At 41.9% G+C, this 10,143-nt stretch overlaps 2 protein-coding genes across 2 annotated transcripts in view; one reads left to right on the top strand and one right to left on the bottom strand.

Moving 5' to 3' along the window:
* Positions 1 to 140: 140 nt before the first annotated feature.
* LOC115328148 (actinia tenebrosa protease inhibitors-like) overlaps positions 141 to 10,143 on the top strand; it is a 33,512-nt gene continuing 23,509 nt past the window's right edge. Inside the window, exons 1-3 of the mRNA XM_040216579.1 lie at positions 141 to 279; positions 1,336 to 1,578; positions 1,951 to 2,127. Coding sequence (XP_040072513.1) covers positions 141 to 279; positions 1,336 to 1,578; positions 1,951 to 2,127 — 559 coding nt within the window. The remainder of the gene's footprint in view (positions 280 to 1,335; positions 1,579 to 1,950; positions 2,128 to 10,143) is intronic.
* LOC115308226 lies at positions 5,351 to 6,671 on the bottom strand. Its single transcript, XM_029966060.4, has one exon. The coding sequence runs from the start codon at positions 6,669 to 6,671 to the stop codon at positions 5,517 to 5,519; it is 1,155 nt and encodes a 384-aa protein (XP_029821920.2). The 3' UTR covers positions 5,351 to 5,516.

The following is a 10,143-nucleotide window of genomic DNA, read 5'->3' as shown; positions in this document are numbered from 1 at the left end:
CCTGGATCAGCTTTTAACCTCTTCAGCGGCGCCCAATGTTCAGCCTTTGATATTTGCTTTTAGTATTCAGAAAACGAATAAAAAGGGCTCATATGACGATATCTGGAGCATAGAAAGGGTGAGGAAAGGTAAATGTAAACATGTTTTGGGCCGACAACGAAGGCGCTTCACTAGAGGTGCGATTCTGTCTCTTTGGTGTCTTCAAGCAGCTCTTGTCCGCGTCTGAAAACAGGTGCAACATACTGAATTATATTTTGCTCATAATGCGGTACCAAGTTTGTACGGAAGCAATTTTTCGCTTGTTTCTGTCGTATTGTTGTAATTTCTGACATTGAATGTGAAGCGCGCAGGTTGCTTAAGCTTCTGGATACTTTTCGGTTACCATACAATTGTGACAGTTGCTTCAGAGAGAAGCAGAACACATAATTAAGATCACTCGGCACAGTGACTGAAAGGCACGTAATGTGCTCTCATTTATTTATATGTCTGCACTTCCAGCACTTTGTGTAGACGCCGAGGCAGGAATTCTCTACTGAGAGCATTTCTTTTGAGTAGTTTTTAATATAGCCAATATATTGACTAGATCGAAACGGGCAGAGGTGGGGATTGAGCCCAGGATCCCTGGGTTCCGCAGCGCGATCTTTCGCTCCAAGTGCTCCGGGCAGGTGTGCGCTAAGCCCACTTAACCACCGATCCCCCTACTGCCGCGGGGTGTGCCCCGCCTTTCCTGAGAGGAAACATCCGTTAAGAAAGGGGTGTGGCCCCACCTTTCATGACGTCTTTCATAAAAAGAAAAAAATCGGCGTCCCATGATTAATTTTTAGGTTTGTTAGTGCCCGTACAATCATTTATGACCAAGAACAGACGATCGCGAAATCCTCTTTAGTGTCCTTTAAGGAATGTGATTAAAAACAAGCAAATTATGTGCACGATGTAGTTTAGCAAAAATAGTGATTTTTTTTTTCCAGAGTGATCCTTCTATACTTCGTTTCACACCAAAAGAAAAACAAGCGCAGGAACACGACACCCCCAAGCTGCGTGATTGGTTAGCCGGTGATGGCCAATGAACAAAAACGACAAGTACCGGTGACGATACACTTTTGGTGTTGTTAGATCGGCTGCTTTGAATTGTAGCGTCGGCGGCGCTAGGACTTGGTGTAAAACGGAGTATAGAACAACACGCTGCTCTGCTTGCTATACAATTGCTCGTGCATTCGCCGAAGTTGTAGATATCATAATTGTTGAATGAACACTAAATTGATTTGATAAGATTCATTGATGGAAAGTAATCTTCCCCACAGCGTGATCCAAGACCTTTTTTTTTCTTGTTTCTAGGGTTTCGGTGCTGTGAGCCGGCTGGCGTGGCTGACATCACCTACGATGAGTACAGCGAGGAAGACGACAACCAAAGTGTCTGTTCTAGCGAGCCAGAAAGTGGGCGAGGTAGGGCCTACGTAAAAGGATGGGCATACTATAAGAAACTGGACAAGTGTTACGTGTTCTATTTCGGGGATAACATATTTAGTGGAAACGAGAACAAATTTATGTCCGAAGCTGAGTGCAACGCAGCGTGCAGAGGTAAGCAAAATAACGAGTGTCTCGCATTTCGGGTTTGCCTTTTTGGTTCGTAACGTGGTGGTATGTATCTTTTTTCCACTTGATGTGCTTAAGATAATGCATGCGGATCTCGTAAAGATGAGGCTATTGATATGATTTGCGTAAGGGTGCACCATTGTAGGTTTTATTAGTTAAATTGTACGCAAAGGTAATGTGTATATGCCCTTAAAATTTGTTATATATATTGGAATTGCAACGTCTCGGGAGAAAAATTTATAATAGAATGAGCATCAAAGTCAAAATTATTTTTAGTTTCACTCACGTATTAATGTACAGAAAGGTGCTTTGTGTTGCACTTTGATTTTAAAAATCTAATTTCTCTCGCCGCCGAAGCTAATGTTCCAAGAAAATGCTACAAGAGCTCACCGACGAGCACCGGCAATGGAAATTGTTCAACGACGACTTATAATCCAATGTTTGGAAGTTGTAAAATGACGTGTGCGGACATTCAAAAAGATAAAGATGAAAATGTATTCAACAACTTTGAGCGTTGCGAGTCAGAATGTCTAGGTAAGTACTTTTTGCAATGTAAAACTGAAAAATAGGCTTAAGTATATTTATATATATTTGATTTAATTAACATCATTGTTGTGCGACCAGTGATGTTATGATATGTAGAGGAGGAAGATGCGAGTTTTCCCGGAACCGCTAACTTTTTCCCAACTCTGAGCCCGTTAAATCGACTCGTCTCAAGTCTCACACCATAAAGTTCCTTTGCTAAAACCATAGCTCATATTATGGTCTTTTGCTGGTGCTTTTCGTGATACTATAGTAAAGCGTTATGGCCAAGACAAGTTCTAGCAACGCCTTTCGTCGACGGTCGGTAGGAGTTTGCCTTGCGGCTGCCACAGGATAGGTTAGTACGCGCACCTTCATTCATTCATTCATTCATTTATTGATACTGTCAGCCCTTGCACAGGGCTATTACAGGGGTGGAGAAAAAAAAAGGACAATAACAAACAAACATGTACGCTTACACGCAAGCATACACAAAGGTTATAGACATATTGAGAGGCTTCGTCATTTCGGCAGTTTACGAAACGAATATCACTTCGTAGTTGTGAAACATTTCTTTACACAAGCTGTAGTGGTTTTAGTTTGTAGCACATACAATAATATCACTGACACGGTCCAGAAATTCATTTAGCGACATAGATGACACAGCAGAATCAGGTAATATATTCCAATCTTTAATAGCCCTCGGAAAAAAACTGTACTTAAAGCAATCGTTTTTAACAGATGGATTAGGAATGTACATGCTATGACGATGTCTTGAGGATTCGGTGGAGGAAATTTCAAAGTACTCGGATTTCCTTATTTTTACGCAATTATGAATAATCTGAAAAAGAAACTTTAACCTTTCATACTTCGTTCTTGATTCAAATGTAGGAAGATTGGCAAGTTCACATAGTTTTGTGGGGGAATGAACGTGGCTGTATTTATTAAAAATAAACCTGGATGCGAGTCGCTGGATTTTCTCCAGCTTATTGCAATTTGTGACGGTATATGGGTCCCATACAATTTTAGAATACTCGATGACGGGTCTTACCAATGTCTTATAAGCTAGACTTTTTATTTCAGGAGTTGCAATAGCGAGGTTTCGTCGAAGGCACCACAGTGCTTTATTAGCTTTGATGCATACGTTATCAATGTGAGTGTTCCATTTTAGATCAGGAGTAAATATTAAGCCTAAGTATTTATGTTCTTTAACTCTCTCCAACTCAGCACCCGCAATGCAATAATTATAAGCCAAAACATTTATTTTTCTCGTAATAGACATGAAGACAGATTTTTCAGGATTTAGCACCATTTGCCAATTTTGACACCACTTTTTAATTTTTTCTAAGTTACAGTTTAATTCGACTTGATCAGCCGATGTTTCAATTTTATTGTAAATCACACAGTCGTCGGCGAATAGTCTGATTGGAACCGAGATGTCATTGCGCAGATCGTTAATGTAAATCAAAAATAAAAGAGGACCCAAGACACTGCCCTGGGGTACGCCTGAAACAACTGGGGACATAGTGGATTTGCTACCCCCAACTTTAACGTACTGTTTCCGTGATGAAAGATAAGAGGAAAACCACTTCGTGATGGCTGGATTCTTAAAAACAGCACTGATTTTCAATAGCAATTTGGGGTGAGATACTTTGTCGAACGCCTTTGCGAAATCTAGGAATATTACATCAGTTTGACCACGACAGTTTATCCTTTGAGAGAGATCATGAACAGTTTCTATGAGCTGGGTAGTCGTGGAAAGACCTCTGCGGAAACCATGCTGCGATTTAAATAATATGTCATATTTTTCAAGGTAAGCCAGTAGATGTTTAGATATGATATGTTCAAGGAGCTTTGAGCATGTACTAGTAAGGGAAATGGGGCGAAAGTTACAGACGTCATTAACACTACCGCTCTTGTGGATGGGAATAATTTTTGCTATTTTCCAAGCGCTGGGAAAAGAACCGCTACTCATAGACAATCTAAAGATGATAGTAAGGTATTTAGAAACCCACTCAGCATACCTTTTTAAAAATTCAATCGGAATTTCGTCTGGACCTGGGCTCTTTTTTGAGTCGATGTTAAGTAGAAGGTTAAAAACTCCTTGCTCACTTATATCTAAGTTATTGATGGGAGGATTGTTGGAAGAATCACTAAAGCTTGGCAAATTTCCATCATCGTTGGTGAAAACGGATGAAAAAAAAGTGCTAAAATTTTCAACGCTCTGCTTTTCATTTTTTTGGGTCAGAGGCACGCTGCTGGAACTTAGCCGAAGGGTTGACGTACCGCCAGAACTTCTCAGGTGCCTCGCTAAGGAATTTTTTAAGTGTTATACTATAAAACCTTTCTTTAGACTCTCTAACTAGACGCCTCAGCTCCCGACTCAATCGCTGAATGAAAGTTTTTTTTTCTACACCTGTACCATGTGAACTCGCTCGTCTCCGCTTCAGTTGTCGTTTTGCGTGGATTATTTCCCTTGTAATCCAAGGATTTTTGTTCGCGATTTTTTTAGGGAGCTTTGGTATAAATCGCTCAATACACCGTAACGTCATGCTTGAAAAATAGTCCCATAACGTGTCTGGGCTAGCATCTGATTGGTAAAGAAACATAAAATCATCAAACGATTGTTCAAGGCAATCAAGTACGCTTACATCATAAGCACTTCTAAAATCCAAAAACATCTTTCTTGAATGACTGTGCGATTTTTCTGGGGTAACATTCAATGAGACGAGTACCATCCTATGATCGGATAGGCCTTCTTCGGTTTCACATTTCGAAAAATATGGTTTTAAACTCTCGGAAACAAAAACTAGATCTAAAATTGTTGACGTTGTTGAACATACTCTAGTGTAATCTGTTACCACCTGGGATAAGTTATAGCAAAATACAAGTTCTAATAATTGATCGCAACTAGCTACTTCCGCCGTTCCATGAGAATATGATGACCAGTCAATCCCAGGTAAATTAAGATCTCCCAGTAACAAAATGTTGTCTCCGTAACGTAAATTGGAATCCATGTAGCCCCTTAGTTTTAACAGCATTTCAACTGGCGAATTCGGGGCTCTGTACACGCCACCAATATAAACTGTACGGTTATTCAATTTTGTCTTGATCCATAATGCTTCTACATCCCGTACTTCCTCAAGGACTTCAAATTTGATGTTATTTTTAATCATAATAGCAACTCCGCCTCCCCTTCCCTCTCTATCGTTTCTTATTATTGAATAATTCGGTGGAGTAACTTCGGAGTTTAAGATATTTTCATGAAGCCATGTCTCGGTAATTACGGCCACTTCAGGATCGTGCTCTAGCATTATGCTTTCGAACGCGTCAACCTTGTTTGCAATACTTCTGGCGTTTATGTTTAATATTTTAAAACATGCTGAATCATTTTGTTTTAGTCACTCGTTATTTGCTTCCGGTGGAACGCGACACTTGTATCTCTCATTGCTGACTTCATTCCAGGCGTACAGAACATTGTTAAGCCACAGCTTATCAAAGACTAGATTGACTTTGGCACCGTTTTTCCTCTCCTCTGCGGTTGAATTCCACAGGTTCTTTCGAAGCTCAACAACCCTCTTGGAATAGTCTTCATTGATGCTAATTTGGGTACCTTTAAGTTTGACACAGTTTTTCATGATAGCCATTTTCTCTTTAAAATCCCCAACTGTAAGTATTACAGGGCGATCTCTACCAGTCATCTTTTTTCCAAGTCGATGTATACGTTGGATAGAGTTCAGTTTTTGACCTAGTATAGCGTCAAACACCTCATTGTTGATTTTCCTCATTAGTACATCCTCGTTTTCAGAAGACTCTTCCTTAATTCCCCTTACGATAACGTTATTTCGTCGTGAACGATTTTCTAAGTCATCAATTTGTTTTACAAGAGTATTTATTTCGACATCGTAGCCACTAACAGAGTTTTCAAGTTTAGCAAGCCTGTTCTCAGTTTCACCTACGCTCTCAAGTTTTTTTTCTATCGCAAGTAGCCTGTTTTGCATTTGTAGCATACTTTCTTCCGAAGAAGTCTGTTTTACTTGTACCTCAGTAATTTTAGCAAGGATCTCCTTTTGTGTCCGAATCATATCATTAAACATTTCTTGCGTAATAGGCCCAGGGTTTTCCTCCACATCTCCAGCTAGTATGAGCAACAGGCCTGCTACAGAGAAACAATCGCGTACACAAGCTGCAATTGTGTGTGGACACGGCAACACAATCAAACAGAGGTAATCGCTGTGAAAAACATGTTTTCTATCACCAACCTGCATGAGTAGTGGTACATTAGGCGACATCATCACGGCTGGGTTGCCGTGTCCACTGACGCCCGCAGCCGCTTGCGTTTCCTTTATAGGCAGTGGTGGCGCTGCTTCTTGAAGTTCTTCTGACGTCATCGTGCCCGTGAAGGGTGCGCTGTAGATGTTGGCCACGTGTAGCAACTGCAGATGAGCGATGTCAGCGCGATATCCGATAGGCGATGAAGACGACGTTTGGCCCGAAGCGATGAGTAGGCACCAAGTGCAAACCTGCATGAGTAGTGGTACATTAGGCGACATCATCACGGCTGGGTTGCCGTGTCTATGATTACGAGAATGTTTTCCAACGCTTGTCATCGGCGATGAGGAATTGTGTGACTTGCTGCTCTCAGTACCTGTTAGCGGGATCACTTAATCGACATCGGTGGTCGCCAGCGGGCCGTCTTTTACACCTGGATTGGGGGCAGCATTCTGGAGGCCAGAAAGCACGACTCTCATAATACCTTATAATTAGGGTTCTGCGTTTTCGCAGTTTAATTTTTAGCAAAACTGGAGGGCGTTTTTCCGAGTTTATTTTTACTGAAAATTCGGTGTTTTTCGGAGCTTTCGCGTTATGACACTAAAGATGTTGAGTTTTTTTTTTTTTTTCGGATGTTTTCTGTCATGGTATAGGCACAGAAATGCAGTTCTCGAGCTTAATAATGGCCCTTTTTTATTGGCAATGACGAGAAATATGCCTTTTGAGTGATAAATTAATTTTAAAAAACAAGCATACAATTAGTTATATTTACATATCTCTCACAAAGCAAGCTCTCTTGAGATGTATATGCCAATTGAAATTCCGGTACCAAGTGGTCTGGATCGCCCTTTTCATTAACTGTGGTAACTTGGACATGCTAAAACTTGCTAACAATAATATTGCTGCTGCCAACTACAAACCTTAGGCATTTGTTGACTCTCATTTATGCAAATGACAAGTCCAGTTCTTAATGAAAGGAGGCCAGAGAGATGTAAATGAACGTTTGGGAAAGACACATGTCAGGAAAAAAGACTTTAAGTGGAGCGTAAGGTTAGGTGAGACATGTTCAACTGTGCCCCCTCCCCCCCCCCCCCCCCCCCATTTTTTTTATAAAGAATTAAAATACATTTTTTGTAACATAAATGTGGTAAAAAAACACTTAAAGGTGCACTAAAGACGTTTCCCAGGTCCTCTGTTCTTGGTGATAACTCATTCTACGGGATCTTAGCATCCCAGAAATAAAAAAAATATGCTTGTGCGACGTCTATTTCCTTACTAAAAATGTGATAAAAATTCATGCCACCGGCGGCACCTCCGCTGGAATCTGCGCTCTAGATGTTTCCGCCCAGAAAGGGGCGTGGCAAGAATTTCTATCACATTTTTCGTATTTAAAAAGACGCCGGACAAGCATTCTTTTTAGATTTCTAGGATGCTTGGAGCCCGTAATATAAGTTATCACCGAGAACAGACGATCTCAGAAACGTCTTTAGTGCACCTTTAAGTGCTGTTTTACGATTTCCGGAAAAGGTCAAATTTTTAGAACTGACTGGCCCTAAATTCGAAGTTTTTTGGAATAAATCTCAATCGGCAATATTTTTACCGGCGAGTGGTTTTCGGATTGTTTGGAGATTTATCCAAAAACGTATATTCTTACTTATAATGAACTACTACACGAGAACGCAGAATTGCCTAGAGCAGAAGGACAATGTAGTAGAGAGGAAATCTTTCGTTGTCGTTGGAAAGTTTCAACCGAGGGAGAGAAGGGGCTGTACGTACTTCGTAGTAATTTTCTCTAAGGTTCTCGCATAATAACTTTGACCTTTATTAGAGATGCTTGTCGTCAACAGAAATATTTGTATTTTCTAGGATGTTATGTTGTTTATGTCTTTGGTTCACCGAAATATATGCTTATCTTGCACAGTTCTACCTTTTTACTGTACAACTCCAATAGTGTTATTTTTAGGTTTCTAGACCTTGCATAGTTTACAAGCATATTTGGAAGTTTCCAAGTGCTTACTTAAAAAGATATAAAAAGAAATGGCTTTAGTGGAAGAGTGCATTCCTTAAAAATACACTGAAATGAAAAAAAAAAGTTTTTCCTTAACCGCTTAGATGGGACAGGCATATATGTTAAAACGTTTTCCGTGAATTGCTTTTTCGTGCGATATTTTTGCTGTTGGTAGCAATCTAGGTGGAGGTCACGGCCCGCTCAAAGCGCAGCCCACAGATCAGTGGCTCCGCTCATAACTATGCGGAGCGCAAGCTTGTCTGCTTCTCTCATAGGGGTTCCGGTGACGTCAGAACGCCGAGCTCTGATTGGCTCCTTTTCGAGGGATAGTGGGTAGACCTCAAAGCAAGCTGCCTCGGCGTCTACCCACTGTCCTTCCAGTCGAGCCAATCGGACGTCGGCATTCTGATGTCACCCCAATCCCTGCAAAAGAAGGGGACGAATTTGCGCTCCGCATTGGATTGGCTTGGCTACTCGGCCGAACAAGTTAACAATCCTTTTGTCTCCCTTCCACGCCATCCGGTGCGCCTAGTCTGGTGTCTGACACGGCCTGGTAGTCGTGCGAGCAGACAGACGCTGGGCAGCCTCGTGCAACGTCTGCTATTCCAGCACAGTCTATCGTCGGCTGCAGTGCCCCTTAGACGCGAACATGAACGCTGCACGTCGGCGTCGGGTTTACCCTTCATCAGTCTGTTATTCCGCCCCGTCATTGCCTCCTCTATACACCTTTCAAGAAAAAAAGCTCTTAGGCTGTCGCCATGTTGCTCATGCTGATGTGGCACGTGCGACTATTGCGCCCTCTATCAGCTAGAAATTTTAATTTCACTCTCTTGGACTGTGAAAACGCGCTCAGCGCGATTCTCTACCTATGTATGGCGGTTTCGTATTTGACGTTTTCTGGCCCAACTTGAAACTTTCCACTTCGTTTTTTGAGGCATGCTGTGTACCCTTTCTGTGTTATCTTCCACTGTGAGAAACTTGAGCTGGCAAGTGCCTGGTATTCAAGCTTTTCTGCTTGATATTCACGGGAAACGAAGAAGGGGAAGGACGTCGAGCGGTCCTGGACGCGATTTGGGGAACAATAGGGAATTGTAGTAGACCGTTCCCGCAGCTCGCTAAGCATCCGGATAGCGCTCCGTAATCCGTCACGAGACCTTGAACTATGCAGACAAGGCTGGCGGCGCGCATGCGCAGCTGCGGCGTTTTCTTCGGGGATACCGCAGGGGAGGAGAAAAACGATCTACTACAACTCCCTATTAACAAACTGCTCTCCCATCTCGCAGAGGTAATCCGCGTAAAGTCCTTCTCAGTCATCTCCAAAAAATAGTTTTTCGGGTTGGGATGGGAAACGGGTCAGTCGAGTTCGTTCCTTTGCCTTGGCGTGGTGTAAAAAGGAAGCTCTCCTCAAAACGTGTTCCAAAACGAAGTCATCTTGGATTCCGCCCGATCGGCAAGATGTGACTGTCGTCGATCCTGACTGTGTTATTTGAGATCTTTCTCAAATAAAATATTTTTAGATAACGCTGCATCGTGTGGTACGTACAATATATTGTTCGAATCTTAAGACTTGCTAAATTGTATGTCCCTCTCCTGTCCGTCGGTGAACACGTTATCTGTGAGCCCGAAAATGCATGTCTTTCGGCTATCTTCTGTTGTAAATTATTTTCGAGAGCTAAGCGCTTTGTTGTTTGACTCGCGGCTAAACGGGCAGCGCCATCAAAACTTACCGTAAAACAAAATAAATAAAA

This window comes from Ixodes scapularis, unplaced genomic scaffold (genome assembly GCF_016920785.2).
Source record: "Ixodes scapularis isolate PalLabHiFi unplaced genomic scaffold, ASM1692078v2 PGA_scaffold11__112_contigs__length_91849675, whole genome shotgun sequence".
In the NCBI taxonomy this organism is placed as follows: Eukaryota; Metazoa; Arthropoda; class Arachnida; order Ixodida; family Ixodidae; genus Ixodes; species Ixodes scapularis.
The sequence above is the reverse complement of the archived record's forward strand: the minus strand, read 5'-3'. Positions and strand labels throughout refer to the sequence as shown.

Bases quoted from the DNA above. Each gene is read 5' to 3' on its own strand.
- LOC115308226 (XM_029966060.4), bottom strand. From the start codon at position 6,671: ATGATGTCGCCTAATGTACCACTACTCATGCAGGTTTGCACTTGGTGC.